The sequence below is a fragment of the Saccharomyces kudriavzevii genome (assembly GCF_947243775.1).
Source record: "Saccharomyces kudriavzevii IFO 1802 strain IFO1802 genome assembly, chromosome: 12".
Classification (NCBI taxonomy): Eukaryota; Fungi; Ascomycota; class Saccharomycetes; order Saccharomycetales; family Saccharomycetaceae; genus Saccharomyces; species Saccharomyces kudriavzevii.
Window position 1 is genome coordinate 1,005,712 of NC_079283.1, and position 21,024 is coordinate 1,026,735.

Genomic DNA, 21,024 nt, shown 5'->3' on the forward strand with positions numbered 1-21,024 from the left:
AAGTTTTCATGGAAGGAAGATCTGATTCCGTAGCGACCTCACAATCGGGAAGTGAGATGAGCCACAGTGAAAACAAGAACAGGGCCGGGATGATTGCCAGGAAGAGGAAGTTCGCCTGTGTGGAATGTCGGCAGCAGAAATCAAAATGCGATGCTCACGAAAGAGCACCAGGACCATGTACTAAATGTGCGAAAAAGAATGTCCCATGCATTTTAAAACGGGACTTTAGAAGAACTTATAAGAGGGCAAGGAATGAAGCTATCGAAAAACGATTTAAGGAACTTACTAGAACTTTGACTAATTTAACATCGGATGAAATTTTGAAGAAAATTGAGGAGGAACAAGAGATTGTTTTAGATAATAGCAACTTTACGAAGGAAAAAGTAAAACGACTCAGGAAAAGTGCGTTCGAGTCGACAGATATAGAATCAAGATCATATAGAACACTTCGAGGAGAACCGATTGCTTACAATACCAACAGAAAACACACTGATTCTTCTCCTTTAACACTCTTAAGTCCATCGACAAACTCTGATTATGTGCAACCCATAAACGTCATGACAGAGGAACAACTCAAGTGCTTGCCTAAAAGTCTAGGTGATGTATATTTGTCAAGCAGCGATATTGCTGAGTTGTTTCAAGAATTTGCGACTAAATATCATCAGTTTTTACCGGTAGTCGACCTTTCAAAAGGAGCAGAACGGATCTATCACTTATCTCCATGCTTATTCTGGGTCATCCTGCTCATTGGTTTGAGGCGAAAATTTGGAGCTACAGACTTAATGACTAGATTGTCTGTGTTGGTAAAGTCCGTTTTATCAGAAATTACCATTTCCCCAATCATCCGATATACTCCATCGGATAATGACGAACCAGTTTTAAACGTAGCATCTGTGTACTCGGTACAAGCGTTTCTTTTATACACTTTCTGGCCCCCTTTAACTTCCTCGTTAAGCGCTGACACTTCGTGGAATACCATAGGGACGGCAATGTTCCAGGCGCTCCGAGTGGGGTTAAATTGTGCTGGGTTTTCGAAAGAATATGCTTCTGCAAATTTGGAGTTAGTTAACGAGCAGATACGAACTTGGATTTGCTGCAATGTAGTATCTCAAACGGTGGCATCATCGTTTGGATTTCCAGCTTATGTTTCCTTTGACTACATAGTAATAAGCTCTACCAGAATGTCGAACTCGAAAAGTCAGGTAGATATATCAAAAGAACTAAGACAAATGGCCCAAATTGCAAGATTTGAGAACCAAATCGTAAACACAATGAACTCCACCCCGGCAAGTGCCACGGGGATGGTAAGTCAAGAGGAAAAACAGCCCTTGCTGCACGTCCTTAATCAACAGCTAAGCCAGCTAGAAGTCAGTCTTGAAGAAAATAATCTAGATGATATTAGAAAATTTCTGTTACTAGTGGCAAAAGTCCACTTGTTAACATATTATTTCACTGATATTACGTCTCAGAATGCCCGAAAATCAAATGGAAATATTTATCAGGGATCGTATTCTGTAATCGAACTCGACACGAGTTTTGAGACAAAGCGTGGATTAGTGAAAGTTTATAATGCTGCCGTAAACTTTCTTATACATGCCAATAATATGTGGGAACATGACTCTACTATAATCAAATACTTTCCAGGGCTGTTCGTGTTGAACATATGGCAATCAGCCTGTATTATTAGTAAACTCATACATTCATCACTTCATTCGATGCTAGACATTAACTCCGGTAAAAAGGCTTACAACAACGCAATTTCGCTAACATTTAACGCCTCAGTTTTGAAATATGATATGGCATACAGGTCATCTGGGATAATGCGAAGTATATGGAGCTTATTTGCGAATATGTACGATGCATGGAAAAACGGTCAAAAGGAATGTGAGGGAAAATTGGAAAATGACTTCAACTTGGGGATTACCATAAAGTCCAGGATGTCGGTAAACGTCTTCTTTGATTGTTTGTATATCTTGAAAGAGAAATGTGGTATGGCCAAATTAGAAAGAGAAACAAAGGTTTCTACGGCATATAACGTCGATGAGGAAGATGAAGACGAAGAAGAAGAAGACGAAGAGGGGGAAGAGGAGGAAGAGGAGGAGGAAGCATTGACCGGTAATGTTCCAGAAAGTGTGGATAACCAGCCAATAAGAACTAGGAAATTTACTAATGTTAGACATCCAGAAAAGAAGGCAAGGAGGATCATTGAAACCATTCCCCTTGACCCAAATCCGATCAATGCGGGTTCTACCAGCAGCGGAAGCTCCTTGACAACCCCAAATAGTCAAGTAGCAAATACTATATCATACAGAGGTATCCTGAGTAAAATGTCTCCCAGAGAGCAGCTGAATCGTGCGAAGCTAGATTCCGAGGCTATTACAGAAATAAAGGAACTTGACATTATTAATGAGCCTTTGCCAATGGCGGCGGACGTTGAACACTTGGCAAGTCAACCATCTCTTCCAGTGGCACAAGTGCAAGAAAACGCACAACAGACGGCACAGACCAACTCTCTCTTGGAAGCGTATCCCTTAGTCCAAGAACATCCTGCTGCAAGTGGAAACAAAGAATCACCTAATTCCATCATGGCGAATTGGGATAACTGGGAATCCGATATGGTTTGGAGAGATGTTGATATTTTAATGAACGAATTTGCGTTCAATCCCAAGGTTTGAAAACCTTTACTTGACATTTTTTAACATAATATATATCCCCGAAAAACTTTCGTACGACGCTGTGTTACAAGGAGCGCCTAGATAGCTTTTATACATGTTTCAGTTCCAGCATACTTTCATCCTTCTTGTTCAATTCTTAAGCATTTGTCTTTAAAGAAATCCATAAAAAAGAAAGCTAAAGGGTAAAAACTCTGCTATTTACACATATTATTTTGGTTATCAAATCGTACAGAATAAGATGATCTTTGAAAATGGTAGTATTCCGAGCCGCCAACATAATGTAGGCTCACAATAGGATGCTTTAACTGCTATTTCAAAAGGGAGTGTATATAATGTGATCGATAGATTTTATTTAATCATATTGCTATTAACTTCTAAACAAATCCGAGAAAAGCACTTCAACACATAATTCTAACATAACAATTATAGCGCGCATGGGTATCAAGGTCTTATTGGTATGAAGAAATTAAAGAGGAAATAGAAATCTTATGTATCTGAATGATATCAGCACTTTTTTTGAATTTCTATTAAAGTGCTGGCTTCTTTGTACACATCCGACTTAGTGAATTTCTGGAAAGAATCATTGTTCATCAGCTTATACATTTCATCACTAACATCTTCTAAAAAGGGATATAGCCTTCTGAGAACTTTTAAAGTTGCTGGTAAAGAGCAAGAGGTTACGCTGTGATTTTTGACGTCATCACATCTGTCCTGTAGAATCGTACGAGAATTTTCTACGAGAACATCGCTAGAATGAAGTTTTGCCAAAGTTAATGGGGCAGGTTTGTTTTCTCTAGACTGTTGTTTGGATCCTTCTTTTTGATATAGACAATCTTCGTTTGAGAAAGTTATCGAAGGTTTCAGCATTACACCAGGTGGTTCACGCAATGTAGTACTGTCCATGGAACTGAATGAAGCAGAACTTGATTCGGTAGATTCAAGCAGTGAATAATTCAGGCTAATAGGGAAATGTCCCGATAGTGGGGAGTGGGGATGTAACATAATGTTGGAAATATTTTGACGCAAGCCATGATGAATGTTTAATTGGTATGGCGATCCTATCATGATATAGGACGAGTAAATGTGATACGCCATTTCAAGGCAGTCATTGGCTTGTTTCGTCAGGGCTGAGTCAATAATTTTTACGATATTACTTTTTGAGGCACTAAAGTTGGTTATTTTATTACCATGTTTAGAATCTATCAATTTCTTCAGAATAGTCATTTTTTTAAGGAATCTCTTAATTTCAATGAACACGTCCAAATTCTCTGCACAAAATTCCCTTTCTAGATGGCGTCTGAATAAGTATCTCATGCCTGGATCATTCAACACATAGTCAAACTTATTTAGACTGTGGTCGGTTGAAGAAATAAGTATGTCCTGAGGAAAGCTTTCGTTCTCATCAAGTGTCTTTCTTTCATCACGAACAGTTACATGACCTGTAAATGTGAAATCTAGACCCATGGGCCTACTGTTTGGTGCCAGTACATTGTTACTCTTACAACTTTTCCAAGAGACCAAATCCCAACCAAGCTCAGACAAGGTGAAAAATGAAGATCTGCTAATTTGGAATTTTTTCTTATCAGTACGTGATGGTTGTAGAAGAACTGGAACAATCAGCCCCATTTTCAAAAATAAAGCCGCTAACGAGACCGCTTCTTTGACATGCATAATATCAGTACAATCCATTATCCACTGCCATATAGCCTTTGTTGTAAAGGTGTACTTAATCGTAATCTTTTTGGAAGTTCCAAAGGCCTTGTTTTGAAAAAGCCTAATTCCTCTATCAGAAACATAATATTGCGTGTGAGACTCGGAATCTGGATTGGTAAAGAACCGATGTGCTAATGGCGACACTCTTTTTGAATCATTGATATCCATATTTTCAATTTGGGATTGCCACCCTTGCTCTGGCTTTGATTTTTCAAATGTAAACGTGTCATCGTTATTGGTATATTCCAATAACGAAGACAAACAAGGTAATGGATCGTCGGGGTTTGTTGGAGACCAAACATTTGGCTTAGCACCCATCGTTTTGGTGAAAAGAATATGAATTAAATAATCGCTATGAATGATAGAATCTGTTATGGAACTCCTTTCAAAGGTGAAAAGTTTCATAGAGTTGAACGATGATAAAAGGATATCAGGGATCCTTTTCAACCCAATATCTCTAACATACTTCTGTAAAACAGCGACCCCCTTAGGTGTTGGCTGGAAGAGGACTTTTTCCTTTGGCTCACTACGAGTTCTGTCTTGTGGCGTATGCAGCAGCTTAGCAGACATAAATAAGGTGAGGAGATGACGGGCCAAACTAGGTTTGATGTTATATGAAACATTGATGCAAGTTGTGTTCATATCCACTTTTAGCTCCAATTGTCCCATTGCTTTGATAGCTTCCTGATATGAGAAAGTGAAGTGGAAATGCTTAGTAAATTGTGTTAATAAAAATAATTTGGTATCATTGTTTTGTTTCTTTTCTTTCAGATCCAAACAAATTAAAAAAATGGAATAAACTGTCTTCAAATCATTAGTAAAAATCAGCCCATTAGGCGTTCTACTGAAATTTTTTGAAGACAGTTCATGTAAAGTCCTGTTTTTATGTACCATTCCCAATGCTCTTTTCAATTACTCTTTAAACTCTGTAATATGTTCGATACTCGGCAAAAATTTAAGGGAGCTTGTACTAGTCATGTCTCCCAATGTTAAGAACAAAAGAAAGGCGAAAAGAAACGGGACTGAGATTGAAATGTGGTCTCTGATATAAATATGAGCAACCATCAAACATTTGACAAGCGCACCGGCAACCAAAACACAAGTGTTGTTGAACTAATATCATTGTCAAAATCGTTGTTTCAAAAGCAGATATTATGAAACACTTAACATCCAGACACCCATCATTATTTGAAGACACTCTAATAAAACTTTGCGTGCATAATGGCGTCGATATGAATGTCGTCAACAAAGGCGATTTCACTGGACTCTTCGGAACATCTTCTTACCTGTTTCAGGTCATCAGACTATAGAAAGATCTTAATATTTTATATGTCATGTATACCTCGAGTCACCTTCGGTGGGAGACGCTGATTTCTCTTAAAATTATAGCTGCGGTGTGGGTAGTTATTCATTGTGAACTTATTGTTAATTCTGTCTAGTAATCCATCAAAAGTTTTACTTTGTACAAGGATCTCAGTATAAGCATTGAACAGGTAGGTAAAAGGATGGGGAAAGTCTTTCAAAAACTCCAAAAATTCGACCAAACAGGATTTTTTATTATCTAACTGACGTGCAATGAGTGTATTATACAACCGCAGTAACTCGTTCCCGGGATCAGAGGGAAACTTTATCATTTTTTTCAGATGTTCTTGTACTTGAACAGAAGTTAAAACCGGTATTTCAAATATGGTAAGCTCCCTCTTAAGTTCATTTTTGAAGGTGGTAAATAGAAGAGATGAAATATTAGTATTATTTGAATAAACTAGAAACTTGAATGCAATGTTTTTTATTCTTTGGAGAGATAATAAAATTCTCTTGAATTCTGTGAGCTTCGAAGGAACTATTACATTTGAAGAAGATGATTCATCCAACTGTTCGAATCTGAAGCAAATAATGTGATTAAGGCTCGAGTTTTGACTTATTTCTCTTATAATCATCATCATTAAGTCAAAAGTGTCATCTGAAGCGTTTCCACTAACTCCGAAATCTAGCTGAGCTTTATATCTGAACTTCTTCCTTGTCTTGGCGTAGCAACTTAATATATTTGGGGGAAAGATCCCTTTGATAAAGTAGTCGTTCATGTCAATAGTTACGACATTTAAGTCAACTAATGACAGTATTTCAGAAACTCTGCGATCAATATCGGCATATTGATGTATGTGTTTAATTTGATTAAAGAAAACAATGTGGCCCTCCATCTTTCCAAGATCATTCGTTAGAAACTTATTTAAACCTGCAATGTAGCTCACTGAGGAATAATTGTCGCTTAAATCCTCCAAAGCAACTGATTTAAACTCTCGATAGAAGCCATGGTTTACCCGCTTCTCAATTGAACTCCGCTTAGATACTCTTGAGCTATTTGCATTACCTTTTATCGGAACGAGACTCAATTTTCGCAGTATCGTGAAGTTTTTATGCTCCAGATCATCGTTTATTGCCCTGACAATCTTGTCACTGTCCACAACCTTTTGCGATTTTCTTATGGGCGCAAAGTCGGAATCTACATGCTGCATCGCCTAGCTACTTTTGACTCTGCCCGTGTTTATAGCTATATCTGTACGTATAGGCAATCTTACAAAACTAGATGATTAAAATGAAACAGTGTCTTTCTGGGCAACATCAAGGGGAACCTTAAAGAAAAAACAGAATGAAAAATGCTGTGATATCTTAAGCCGGGTTTCCCTGCAATGTCATTATAAGTACACTTGATATAAATAGCCGTCGTAATTTTTTTGTCGAAGCAAAAACGCAAGCTTTTGCATGTGAAGCAAAGGAGAGATAAAGCATATAAGAAAAGGTTAGACGGATAAATGAAATTTGTTTTCTGCCTTTTATACCTCATAGCCATTATAAAAAAAGGGGCCCCAAAAAAAAATAGCCGCTGTCATTTTTAACGTACATAATACAGGACAAAAAGGCAATAATGTTCCTTCAACAATCCTTACTTATTTTTGCTACTATTTGCGCCAAATTATGCGGTTGAATGTATGATGCACAATCGTTTCGATTGAATAATTCAACTTTTTTGTTTGAAGGGTTTTACATTTCATGCAGTTACTAAAACATGAGAAGACAATCAAGAAAAGAACCTCGAAAATACTTGAAGCCGCATGAGCAACAATTAAATCTAGTGAGAATGTATCTGTTGCTAGTTTATTAGCATGGGTACTCCTTTTTAGGATGTGCTATTCTGTTGTGCTACAAAGTGTCTCCGATATGAAGAATATCACGCCACACGTAAAGAAGATCTTCCATCGTACGGAAATAAAGACGGAAATAAGGGAGGCGTGAATAAGGGTTTCTAGTGCTTGGACAAAAAAGTCATTTAAGGCGATATAAGATGTAAATCCCTTTTATAAGGGACTACTATTGCTATGAAAAAATGAATAGTGAGTGCAACCAAAGATCCTATAACGAAACGTTTCGATTTCAAACCCAAAAAAAGAATAGCTATAGTAAAAACCCCTCAGTCTGGGTAAACGACATATACCGCGAATAATGTTTGAGATCAATATTTTACTCTGCAAGTGGATTATCATTGTGACAACTCTCCTATGGACCTGTAAACTTTTAATAAGAAGTATTTTTGGCGTAAATATAACATGGATTAATCTTTTTAAGCTACAGATTTGCGGTGTGTCCCTTGAAGATGGCTCAGTAAAGCTAAAATCTATTCGATTTGCCTTTTATGAGGGAAAGTTATTTATCAAGGGTCTGCAGATTGACTTTAGCAAGTATAAGCTTCGCAGAAAATCTTCGAAAAATGAACTAAGAAAACCTCCAAAAGCTTCCAAAAGCATTGGCAGCTTCTTCACTTCTAAGATTTTTTCATTTTCGCAATGCTGGCTCAATGGGATCACCATCGTAATGGAAGATACAAGATTAATTAATAACGATATCACAATTGAAAAATTTGGCTTTTTTTTTTCAATCGACAAGTCTAAAAAAAATAAGTCACTGCGATTCGATTCCTTTTTAAGAAAACTACTCTGGAATGATCAAGTTATTGTTGCTGATGCTATTTTCATTGTAACTACAAATTTATCAATTGGCGATATATTAAATCCTTTGAAGGATGACCTTCGAGTTGGTCTGGACTTGAAGGTAGGAGATTTGAAGGTGCCCATGAACTTAGTAAATCTACTCATGAATAAGGAAAACGTTGATTTAATGTCCAACGAGAAACTTTTGCAAAACTTAAAGAATACTGTAAGGGCTAATCATGAACTAAAGATTGAAGAGATTACTAAAATGAAAAATGCTCTCATGCATACAATGGGGAACTTTGTCGACCAGATCAGGCCTCTGAAAGAATTGAATATTACCGTCGATAAACTTCAAATAAAGGACTTACCCCTTACTAGTCATCCGGAATTAATCGGGATGAACAAATACATCAGCTACAATATTTTTATTTCCAATATAAATTTCAATTCCATTAGGTTCAGAAACGATATGCCAGGGTATACGTTAATTTTCGAGGAGCAGGATTCTCCATTCAAATTTAGTATCGTAATGGCAAGATTCAATATATATGTAAATCTGAATCGAAAGCATCAAAATAATACCAAGCAGCTGAAAATAATCGAAATTCCAAATGTTTCGGTTTTTGGTGAAACTAACTTATTTTCTCAAAAATTTTTCTATTCTAATGATTTACAGCCCCAGCAGCTGGAAAACGCTATTTTCAACGTTAAGGGAAATATTTCTTCGTTGACTATCGATATGGATCCGTTAAATATTTCGTTTATCAAATGCTTTCTGTCAAATATCAAAGTATTCACATCCTCCTGTCCTAAGAACAAGATTTTAAAGGAAAATTCCCACATAAAATTATTGAAAAGGCGGAGAATTTTGTTTGAGTATTTCAAGAGCTTCCTACCCTTAATTAATATGAAGTTTACCCTGGATGATCCCAAATTTGTTATTAATAATGAGGATGATCTAATCATAAGTAAGTTCTCCGTATTTATGATAAGCCATCACTCTAAAAGATATACATTAGGCAACGATCTTATGGGAGAGAAACAGCAAACACAACAGATTTTCTATGAAAGTCTTTGGAATATTGAACTACTAGATATGAAATTACAACACATTATAAAACATCAAAAATACGAGCATACAATATTGAGAGTAGACAGTATTGCTATAGAGAAAAATATTCGACTTTTGCCGGATATTTTATGTTCCGCGGATGCTGATATCGACACATTAATGCTGGACTTATCTGAATTACCGACAATGGTTATGTTGAGTGAATTAGTACATAATTTGGATGATCAGCTAACCAACGTTGAAGAAAATTATTTCAAAGAGTTTTATGAAAAGTTTGCCTCTAATCTGCAAAATATGAAAACGGAATGCTCTAATATGGCTAAATGTCTGAGACAAAAGGATATTTTACTCAGCGATTTTGTGTTTCAGCAATTACCCGATTTCTTCGATTATATCAAAGTCAATATTAGGGATATATCGTCCACTTTAGGTGCAAGATCTGTTTTTATGCCGAGAGAAGTTTTCTCTTCAGTTGATTCCCAGAGTTCAAAGGATTTGATTGGTGGTAAGCTAAGAAAATATTGCAACACAATCGAGAAATTTCAAATCGCCTTTTTTGGCGATAAAACACAATGGCATAATAAAATTGGATCAAATCATGCCAATATGGTCAAATCCGGTCAGCTCACGAGCTTCACAAATAACAATACACAAAGTTTTGACCACAAATCCAGCATCGCTGATTTAGATGATATATCAACTAGCGATGCAACGGAAGTAAATCATTTTTGGAATATAAACTTATTAATAAATGATATAACTACATCGATAATTGGGGAGACACCTGAATTAAGTGAAGAACTTTCTAAGAAGACAGTTTCGAAAGTTTCCAATTTAGTCATCAAGCTCTATCCAGATTCAGACTCTTTCAGTGGCATTGAAAAAGACTCGAAGATAATTTTACAAATAAATCATTCAAGAGGAACGTCGGTGGTATCACTAATGAGCATTTTTTTGGCTGTCTCTGGAATACATACTCTAAACCAAATATTTGGACGTTGTATGAGCCAAAAAATGCATCAGTCTAAAACCAAGCAATATTTCATTGCGTTATCTGAATCAAAGAAAAAATCGTGCCTGAAAAGTATAAAGTGGAGCCAGTTGAAGGAGTTGATCGAAATAAATTTCTCTTCAGAATATATGAGTCAAATAGTTGCGCTGCCTAATGGTCTCAGGACAAAGTTTGAACCAACTTCCACATTTGCCACCTTAAAAAACTGCAACGAAATCTCAATTTCAGGTCAATATTTCAGGATGATGGTGGAGTCTCCAACAAAGCCAAATTTTTGGGAGCGCATGGCCTGTATTGACAGGTTCAAAGTGATCATACAAATTGATTTGATGAAACAACAAATGGAAAAGTTAGATTCTTTGCAGGATTGGGAAGAATTAAAATCCGCCATAACACTAGAAAATGAATCATGGCACTTTTCTATCCCACATCAATTCGAAATGTTCAAAATAATAGATAGTATTCCGACCATCTTTAAAAGTATCAAACAGATGTTATATTCCCTGAATACTTCAAAAAATGATTTGATCATCTTCCCACATAAAGTGGAAACACCTTTATCGTTGCCTAAAATCAAACTAAAGTCCAAAAGGTGGTTATTTAGTATTTCTGATGATCCACTAGAGGCTGAATTAAATACTATTTTTCAGATTGGTCTGCAAGAACAAAGAGAAAGGCTTGCAAAACTGCAGGAATTCAATAAACGCATTTCAGAAGATTTAATCAAAAATCAAAAGAATGTTAAAGAAGTAAAAGATGATTTCAAAGCCATTGATAATGTAATACTAAAACACCGCACAGGATTGTGGACAAAGAATGGAATGGGAGTCTTACGTAAATCTGCTACAGATCCTGAAATTCCTCTCACCCCGAGACCTTTCAATACTAATGGAAGAGGCAACTTCAAGGCTGAAATGCCCCAGTTTATTTCACCGGAGATTGAGAAAGCATATAATACTGTACTAGAAAACTTTTCCGACTCTTGGATCCGAAGGGTAAAAGAGTATAAGGTTAAAGAGCGCCGTGAGTTTGAAAGAAATTTTTCTTTCTTGTGGGGATTTATTGACTATAGTAAATTACCTAAAGATATCAACAGAAAAGTTTTGCCTTTTGCGACTAACCCATTCTTAATGAACTTAATTATTGAGAATATTGATATCGACATAATTAAGCCTTTCTGTGGTATCAAGAACATCCCCAACTTCATCTACAATGTTGGAAAAGGAGTTCCAAAGGATACAGAATATTCAATTATGATACCTATGCATTTGGATGCGAAGTTTAGCGAAGTAAGATGGCATTTGAGAGATTACCCCCTACCTTTTGTTTGCATACCCCCATTAAGCTCCACCCAAAGTAAAGAGACAATTTCTACAAGGATTTATGGTGATTTCATGATAACAGAAGACATTCTTCAATCGGAAAAGGAACTAAGAACGTTATTTGTTCCTTTAATTCCGTCAGTAACCGTTGAAAACACAGATAAATACTACTCTCTCCTTGTCCCAAGAACAATGACTAGTGCTAAGATATTTACGGACCTGAATTTTGAAATAAACTCTAAGCATACCACACGAGTAACTTGGGGTGGTTCTTACCAACCGGCCATTCAACAAACTATGCAATGTTTAGATAACTTTTCAAAGCCTCCTCTAGACCCCTCTGTCAAACTGGGCTTCTGGGACAAGACAAGATACCTTTTTCATGGCAAAATCAATATACTTTGGAAAAGGAGGGGAAAATTCGAAATATCTTTGAAAGGCGCAAAAAGTCCATACATGCTTGGCGGCGAGTCAGCTGGGTTCATAGTTGGATTTGATGGTGATGTTAATTTGAGGTGTAACGAGGATAGTGATCCCAAGAAATTTTTATCTTGTAGTGCTGACAAGGTTCATTTCAGCATCCCCAATTATTTCGCGAGACCATTGCTAGTATGGTCCAGACCTAGCACTAATACAATGTTCATCCCAAATCAAGACGATACTAATTTGCAGAGGTACGCTTCGTTTTATTATCTATTGAACATTACTTCGAGCAAAAATGAAAAAGCAGACAAGGAAATTATGAAAAAATCATTCATCGAAAAAACAGGAATAAAATTATCTGGAGGTATGACACTAGATATGGGTATTATTTTTGAACGGCTGGGTCCTAGTTTGAGTGAAAGAACATTTGAGTCAAAAAAACACTATTTGACTCGTTTATGTAATCCCATTTATGTTCGAAACCTCTCAAAACACGACTCCTATGCCGGATTTAGAAGTGATTTCATTCATATGTCTTTCGGCCTATCGTCTAATTCAAATTCTGCCTACAACGCTATGCAACTAAGTCCCAATGGATTTAAGGCGTTTTTCATCTGGTGGAAATCCTTCTCTGGAAACTTTCCCGTGAGGAGGGGACCCCTATTCGGTCTGCAGAGCATCAGCCCTAAGTTTGGCGAACATTTATATACCATTTCTTACCATGCCGACGTCTCGCCTCTATTTATCAATTACATGTATCACAATGCTGATGCTGACCAAATTTTACGTAAGAACTACTCGAAGATTGCGGAATTTATTGGTTTAAAGGCAAAGGCTTCTCATTTTGTCATGGATCTACACCAAAGAAAAGAAGTCTTGACAGAATATCAAGCTGGGTTGAATATCAGAAGAAGAGTTATGAAATTAAAGTTTTTGGCCGGTGATGTTGTATGCCAGGACGTGGATGTTCGGACTGCAAGTGGAGAGTTCACCAAATTGAACTATATCGAAGAGAAAGAGGATGCGGAATATGATATATTCGACAATGATATGTCATGGCTCGATATAACCGATTTTCAGGACGCATTTTTCATCAACCCAGAGAATTATGTCCCAAGAATTAAAATCATGCCATTTGGTTTCTCTCCCCAGTTTGCCTATCAAAAGAGGGCTAGTTATGCTGATAAGTATCAAGTCGACCCTCAAACTTGCAAGCCGATAACACCATTCGATAATCGTGTATCACATAACTGTACGTTAGGGCATAATGTATCTTTACGTGCAGACTTAGTTGAGAAAAGAGTTACAATTCTGAAAAATTTTAAAGAGAAACTGGAGAAGAATATAGAAGAAAACAGAACCGCTGGTATGTCAGATGAAAATTTGAAGGATTTACTTTCAAAAGCAAATTTCAGTGTGAAGAACGCAGAATTACTACTCGAAGACTTTGAGACAATATTTGAGAAACAAGGGTCTGAGCAAACAGAAAAGCCATTCCATTTTGAGTCTTTAAATTTATTGAAAGCCACCAAAAAGACAATGAAGCAATTTGAGAATAGATTTTTTATATTCAACGTGTTGTTGAAATGGAATGAAGATGCAAGAAGCGCCGTTCTTAAATTTCTCTACCATGCTAACTTGACCAGTGAATTTGCATCTCTAGCTAGTGGCAGAGGCCTAAGGGAATTTGAGGACACAATAAAGCAAAGAGAAATGACGGAGGAAACGACTAGCTTGGATGCAATACCAGAAGGAGAGGACAATGGAAACATTGGCAGACAATTTCATAGCTGCGATGACACAGAATTCACTACCGAAAATCTTTTGAAGATGTTCGAAAAGAATATCACAGAACTAACCTGTGATATAAAAAGTAAGATACATCATAAGTTTTTCGTCCAATTCATAACTCCACAAATTCAGCTCACCTCTCTTGAAAACCCGGAAACGTGTGTTTTAGTTTCATCACCTTTCTTCATGTTTAAGACTCTAGAATTTGACGCAAACACCACCAGTAACACGTACATGCAGGACATTTTTCTAAAAAGATATGGAATTTTATTTGGAAATGCTAATGCTTTCTTATTTAATAAGAGGGATTATGAAGAATTTTTTGAACTCTACTTTGGATCGAGCTCCTATGGCCAACATAAGGACGAGCAATGGCCACCATGGTTGGGTTTGGAACTAGGATTCGAGCCTTCTGCTTTAGAAAAGAAAGCAGTGGTCAAAAATATTTCTGCCTTGCTTCAGCACCAAAAGCTTTCACAAGTTTCCGCTAGATATGACTCTTTAAAAGATAAAATTGAGGACAAAATTTGCGGATACGTTCCTCAAGTTAATGTTGAGCTGAATTCTCAGGAGTACCTCATGCTTACAAAGATGGTCATGAAGTTGTTCTTATATATCGAACCCGAAGATGAAGAATTGAAGAAATATATTGAGAAACTGATAATTGGTTACGATATTTATGATACAGTTCAAACTAGAAAACTGGTAAATGATTTGCACAATAGCGAGCAAATTCTTGCCGTGGTTGAGAAGGAGCTATTATTTAAAAGAAGCTTGCTGGATGACGTCGGCAAGCTTGATTTGTTCAATCTCCACAACGAGCGCATGCATCAATTATTAAGGCTGTATATTTTAATGAAAATTTTCACTTCAAATGGAAACAATCACGTTAACCGAACATTACTGTGGAATATTAAAGTTAATGAAACTCTATTACATTTGTTAGAGGAAAACGGAAAACCATTTTTGGACGTCGCGGTGGCGAAGCTAAACTTTAACAGAGTACAGCACGCAATGGGACTAAGAAAGAATACTGTCACCGTTAAGCTGATGCAAATATTTGACCTGAAGGAAAATATCAATTACCATTGTTTACTGGGACCTTTGACACCCAACGCTGACAATGCGGTTACGTCGACGAACGATATGCCGTTAGTACAGATAAGCTGGGATGTCGATAAACCTGTAGGTGGAATCAAAATTATTAAGAATGTTGAGACTACGTTGTCGGGCTTGACAGTAAAATTAGAAGAAGACAGACTGAACAAAATATTTGAATGGTTGTCGTTAAAAGAACTGATGTCTGATGAAAACGGAAATGATGATGATGGAGCTTCCAGTATTTTTGATATGATATCATCTGAATCAGAAGAAGGAAAAATCGAGTTTTCAGAGGATATTAGTCCTGATTTCAATGAAATGTTAAAGAGGTCAAGCGATTACATGATTGTTGAAGATTTGAAATTAAACAGCTTTAAGCTTTGCATCAGTTATAAGGGTAGAGGTAAGATGAGGTTAGCCAATGTTACTAACTTTGTTTTCAATTTTCCAACTCTAAGATTAGCTAACCAAACATTGAGAGTTACGGATCTGTTACTTGCCTTAAAGAAAGTATTGATAAAGGTTTTGATAAAACATACTGGAAGGTTTATTAGCAATAAATTGAGAAGAAATTCCAAAGCCAATAAAATGACCGACGATACTAAACCATTGAAGCAACTAACAACTTATAAGTCTTTCACGGAGCCTGAAGAGCTTCGTTAAGAATAACCAAAAAAAAATTGTACTTTTTTTACTTAGTTATTTTCCATGCTTGAAACTTTAGTTTTATAAAATTTAGTTTGATTTACGTTTGTATTTTATTGCATCGACAATTGCAAGACTTAAAGAATGGAGAGTTGAATAAACGGTGGACAAAAAGTTAAAAGTGGTCTCTAGCGGGATCGAACCGCTGATCCCCGCGTTATTAGCACGGTGCCTTAACCAACTGGGCCAAGAGACCTTTTTATTCTCGAAATATTTTAGAATAAAAGCGGAACTCTTTCTTATACTATATGGGAGTGGTATGTAAAACACACGCCGATTGACATGTTAAGTATGTTCAATACAATAATAAACTAGGGAATTTACTATAAGTTCAATGTAAGGACTCATATCACTCATATATACAAATTTCAAGTTGATGTTTGTTGGAACAATAATCAACTATCCATCAATTACTAGTACAGCTGATTAATACATTCAATCACGTAGCTAGAAGATTATCATATACGGTGTTAAGAAGATGACAAAAATTATTAGACCAGTGAAATAAGATTCAGGACAGTCATCAAATTTAGTGGAAGCTGAAGTGCAAGGATTGATAATGCAATAGGATCAATGAATAAAGACGTATAAAATGAAGAAAGAAATAAGAATAAGATTATGTAAAAGTGTTGATTCCCTTTCGTAGATTCCTAAATCCATGAGGAGAACTTCTAGTATATCCTATATACATAATATTATTAACCTTATCAAAAATGGAATCCCAACAAATGTCACAAGACCTTAATGGTCAGTAATGTTCAATTAATGGACTTTTGATTTCAGTCAGCCTCACTCTCCGAACAGCTAGTTTAGCATTCCTTCATCCTATCAAAGATACGACATCTGTGTAACATATGCGCAGTACACTTTAGAATACAATCTGTATGTTCCAGATAGTAATGATGACTGATTATGTCAATAATGATGAACCTACTTGTTCCAACAGTTTATGATGTTAATTGATGTGTGAAATGTCGGAACTGTAATCAGCTATTGTCCATTAATTACTGTATAAAGAATCGAGATTGCCTTATGTCCTTCTTCATTTTACACGTCGTGATTTATCGATCATTGTGCCTTAGGTTCCACTAAATTTGATGACAGTGAATCCTATTTTACTGGTCTTATGGTTTGCGTCATCTTTAACACCGCATATGGTAATTTTCTGGCTACATGAATGAATTTATCAATCTGTTGTATTAGTATTTGATGGATGGTTAATTATTGTTCCAACAAAGACATAAGTGCCTAATCAGCCGTACTTGCAGGAGATTTTTTCATTGTCGCCACAATGACATACATCACAGGAGCAGTCTGTAGCAAAAGGGTGCACTATGGACTCAGTACACAAGACAACACATGTAGAGTACCACCGTCCGCAAAGAGTTTTTATGGAGATTACTGCCTTTGGTGATGCGCTTCGAATAATACGTCAAAAAGAGGCAAAGCATGCTACACTTTTTCCAAGTGCTTGACCAACTAAATTAAACTATCCGGACTTTTCTCGAACTTTAAAATTCCACCGTTCGCATTAGATAATCGTTTTTCTGCACTGCCTCATGATAGAGGGGGTTCAATATCTTCGCGGTTAATGAATTAATGCCTTATATAACTAACGGCGTATCTTGCCCTGGTTGTTACGGCATGATTTGATGCTGAATGAAAAGGGTATGCTTTTATTCGTTCATTCTTCGATTCAATGTATTCTCAATTCGTCATAATGAGATTCACTTTCTGTCGGGTAATGGACGTTCTTTTTTTTTTTTTTTTTCTAGTATAATAGCTGGTGTATGAACAAGAGTTGCATTTGCTGTAAAAGCACATAAATGAGGCTAAGGCATCAACAAACGTTTAACTAAACTCTCCAAGGAAATTTAGGCCCTACATTTTTCTCTCAGATTTGTATTTTGTCGCGTATTTCTGAGCCGATTGCTTATAAGCTGGTTATTGGAAGTTTCCTAGGCAATCCATTTGGACCTATAGTCATTGCTCTTCCTAGCTTTTTTCCCTTTCTTTTTTTTTTGACTTCTGCTCCTATCTGTGATATCAATTACCCCCAGTTTGGTTTGCAAGTTTATGACAAAGGATATCAGAACGGGCGATTTAGTGTTATGCAAAGTTGGCTCGTTTCCTCCTTGGCCGGCTGTAGTATTTCCACAACGACTGCTCCGAGACGATGTATATAGGAAAAGAAAGTCTAATTGCGTTGCTGTTTGTTTTTTCAACGACCCGACTTATTATTGGGAACAACCAAGCAGATTAAAGCGGCTGGATCGAGATACTATTCATACTTTTATATCAGAGCACAGTAAGAATGCAAACCAAAGAGAACTGATTAATGCTTACAAGGAAGCAAATAACTTCGGTGATTTCAACGTATTTTTGCAGGGAAAATTTGAAGAAGAAAAGAGATTAAAGGAGTTGAAAGCGTTTGAGAAGAGTGAGGGCTCTAAGATTGTTGCCGGGGAGGACCCCTTTATAGGTCGAACAAAAGTGGTGAATAAAAGAAAAAAGGCCTCCATATCTTTCAATGATGATTTAAAAGGCAAGGAAGAGAAGCAGCAGTCAAACGAGGGAAGCAATTCGAACATCAAGCCATCCAAAAAGAAGAGACCTATGGATAATATGGAAGTCAAATTAAACACCAACATCAAGAAGAAAGTTAAATTAGATTATTCCAGAAAGATAGAAATCTCACTATTATTTCGACGCAGGATTCAAAGAAACCTAATTCAGAGAGAAACACCTCCAACTGAAGCCGATGTTAAGGAAACTTATGAATTGCTAAATAGAATTTATGAAAACTCAGATACCAAGAGACCCTTCTTTGATGTAAATGCTTTGCGCGAAAGTAAATTACACAAACTACTGAAGGCGATTGTTAATGATGCTCATTTAGAGGAATTTCACCCTCTTTGTAAAGAAATTTTATTGTCCTGGGCTGAAATAATCACAGAGTTGAAAAAAGAAAAGTTGCAGGTATTGCCAACTCCTTGATAAAGATCAATAATGCGCTCTAATAGATCAAAGTTTGAAAAGCCAATTCCATTTCATTTCATATAGACAGTCCCCACTGTTCAAGTTTTTACTTCCCACTCAATGGTACATAAATCAACAATCCATTCAAAAATTGTATTAGTAAGTCATACGTAATTGTCACAGGGAAATATCAAGGGCCTCTTATAACCTACTACAAATGTTAGCGAAGAGCACGACTGAAACAAGAGTCTGAAGGCGCACGAGTAAATTTCAGTACAGTTAACGTCAACACGCACAGACACGCACTCCTAGATACTTACGTATATATGTAAATAAATGTCTAGAAATTCTAAAATTGATATTCCTCTTTAAAGTAAAGTACGAAGTTCAAGTGCGAAATTAGGGCCGTCTGCGTTGGGCTGAAAAAGGTTTAATTGGTACGGTTGAAAAGTATGTTACCTAGAGAAAATGATACCTTTGAGAAGTAGACCTCCGTGACGCTTAGACATGAAACTTAAAGAGCAAATACCGAAGGATCTGTTACACTTGATAAAACGTTCCAAGTACGTTCATGTAGCGACATGCTCATCGAATTTTATACCATCGGTTTCACTAATGCATTACATATTCGTTTCGGCATCAGAAATCTTCGATAAACAGAAGGGCAGTATAGACACAGATCATAATGACTACATTATATTTACGGTGTTTGAAGAATCAGTAACGTTCAGTAATGTTATAGGTAATCCAAATGTTGCATTACTGTTCCACGATTGGATCACAGCAAAGAATTTGACTCTTCGAAAGAAAAGTATACACAGCGAGAATTGTCCAATCGTCCAGTCGGAATCTACAAGGTTGAACGATTTTCTAGGAGATTTTAATCAAAGCGAATTGAACCAGATGAGCGCTACTGCTAATGGCATTGCCGACATCGTCGACCCGGATAGTGAAGAATCTACTTATTATAGGCGGTTGTTATTAACAGCTAACCCAGATGCAGATATTTTCATATTGGGGGAAGATACGGCCATAATAAAAGTTACAATACAAAAAATCAAAGTCTCTGATATGGAAAATAATACATCTGTTTATGGTCAAACCGAACAGCCAGTTTAACGATTATATGACGAAAAGTGTGCATAGTCTAACTAGTATATAAAATATCTATAAGTAAAAATAGTTCGTATTAGCCCGTAAATACCCGTTTGTGTATGCGGAAAATATAGTTGCGAAAGAAATCAAGATAGGTAACTTGAAAAATCTACTGAGATTGGCGAAAGTGTTTCATCCGCCCTTTCAGTTTCTCTTGAACGATAGGGTGGAGTTGGACAATCGGCGGATATAATTTCGTGTAATGGCTTCATCTTTGGTATTTTTCCATCTCGCATATATGTTTTCATAGGGCTTGAAGTGAATAATGAATTCGTTCTTCTTATTGGAGAAGGTGAAATGTCAATTTTTAGGGGCTTTATCTCACCGTTTTCTTTGGCTAGATTCGACATGGCTCTTCTAGATTTGGTATATGACGGGTCAATGTTTGAAGAATCTAATAAATCTTCCAGAATCCTATACTTCTCATTCGAATAATTTAATTTATCTTGTAGTGATTGTAATTTGCTTTCCAAGGATCTTATTTTTTCGTCTCTGTTCCTTATTTGTCGCTGTAGAAGCATTTCTCTATCTAGGTATAATGATTGATTCGCATTCGTTCTGGAAGACGCATCAGAACTTTCATTCCTCAACTCGCTAATCCGTTGTTTATTGTATTTCAACTCTGATATTTTTCTCTTGAAGGCACCACTTCTTAGAATCCTAGATTTGGCAGTACTTGCATCCATGTATGAGGGTCTTCCCTGAGGGGGCTTCTTCAGGATTCTAGTCATGTCGCCGCATATACTTTGCATTTTGCTCATATCCTCATTATCATTAGAAAAAACATCCTTGATTGTCTGAAATATCCTCGCCAGTCTTCGCTTAGATGTCTTCTCTCTACCTTTATCAAGACTTTCTTGAGGTTTCCTATCTGCCACCTTTCTTGGTCTTCTTAACATGCTTTTCCCCGTAGAACGCGTATGCTTTCGCTTATTTCTCAATGCAGATCGTCTTCTTACTTCATCTAGAGATCCATATTCTCTTTTCCTGCCGTCATCTCGTACCCCAAAAAAATCCCTCCATAATCCCTGTACAGATTCTAGCATCCTAGCGGTACTCAATGTTATGATCTTTTATTTAGCGTATCTGC

The 21,024-nt window shown here is 36.6% G+C and overlaps 7 protein-coding genes and 1 non-coding gene across 8 annotated transcripts; 4 read left to right on the forward strand and 4 right to left on the reverse strand.

The window, feature by feature from the left end:
- Positions 1-8: 8 nt before the first annotated feature.
- On the forward strand, positions 9-2,675 carry LEU3 (leucine-responsive transcriptional regulator LEU3; the record flags this gene model as incomplete). Its single annotated transcript, XM_056230075.1, has 1 exon — positions 9-2,675. The coding sequence occupies one exon, from the start codon at positions 9-11 to the stop codon at positions 2,673-2,675; it is 2,667 nt and encodes an 888-aa protein (XP_056084030.1).
- A 504-nt stretch (positions 2,676-3,179) lies between these two features.
- SST2 (GTPase-activating protein SST2) lies at positions 3,180-5,282 on the reverse strand (the record flags this gene model as incomplete). Its single annotated transcript, XM_056230076.1, has 1 exon — positions 3,180-5,282. The coding sequence occupies one exon, from the start codon at positions 5,280-5,282 to the stop codon at positions 3,180-3,182; it is 2,103 nt and encodes a 700-aa protein (XP_056084031.1).
- A 431-nt stretch (positions 5,283-5,713) lies between these two features.
- On the reverse strand, positions 5,714-6,901 carry RIF2 (Rif2p; the record flags this gene model as incomplete). Its single annotated transcript, XM_056230077.1, has 1 exon — positions 5,714-6,901. The coding sequence occupies one exon, from the start codon at positions 6,899-6,901 to the stop codon at positions 5,714-5,716; it is 1,188 nt and encodes a 395-aa protein (XP_056084032.1).
- Positions 6,902-7,886: 985 nt separating this feature from the next.
- On the forward strand, positions 7,887-15,758 carry FMP27 (Fmp27p; the record flags this gene model as incomplete). The annotated part of the gene is made up of 1 exon (XM_056230078.1): positions 7,887-15,758. The coding sequence occupies one exon, from the start codon at positions 7,887-7,889 to the stop codon at positions 15,756-15,758; it is 7,872 nt and encodes a 2,623-aa protein (XP_056084033.1).
- Positions 15,759-15,922: 164 nt separating this feature from the next.
- Positions 15,923-15,996, reverse strand: Skdi_12.trna21I. The gene has a single exon. It is a non-coding gene; the product is annotated as a tRNA-Ile (tRNA).
- A 1,880-nt stretch (positions 15,997-17,876) lies between these two features.
- Positions 17,877-18,797, forward strand: PDP3 (Pdp3p; the record flags this gene model as incomplete). The annotated part of the gene is made up of 1 exon (XM_056230079.1): positions 17,877-18,797. One exon carries the CDS (start codon positions 17,877-17,879, stop codon positions 18,795-18,797), a length of 921 nt encoding a protein of 306 aa, XP_056084034.1.
- A 489-nt stretch (positions 18,798-19,286) lies between these two features.
- On the forward strand, positions 19,287-19,898 carry SKDI12G4840 (pyridoxal 5'-phosphate synthase; the record flags this gene model as incomplete). The annotated part of the gene is made up of 1 exon (XM_056230080.1): positions 19,287-19,898. One exon carries the CDS (start codon positions 19,287-19,289, stop codon positions 19,896-19,898), a length of 612 nt encoding a protein of 203 aa, XP_056084035.1.
- A 122-nt stretch (positions 19,899-20,020) lies between these two features.
- NBP1 (Nbp1p) lies at positions 20,021-20,980 on the reverse strand (the record flags this gene model as incomplete). The annotated part of the gene is made up of 1 exon (XM_056230082.1): positions 20,021-20,980. The coding sequence occupies one exon, from the start codon at positions 20,978-20,980 to the stop codon at positions 20,021-20,023; it is 960 nt and encodes a 319-aa protein (XP_056084036.1).
- Positions 20,981-21,024: the final 44 nt, after the last annotated feature.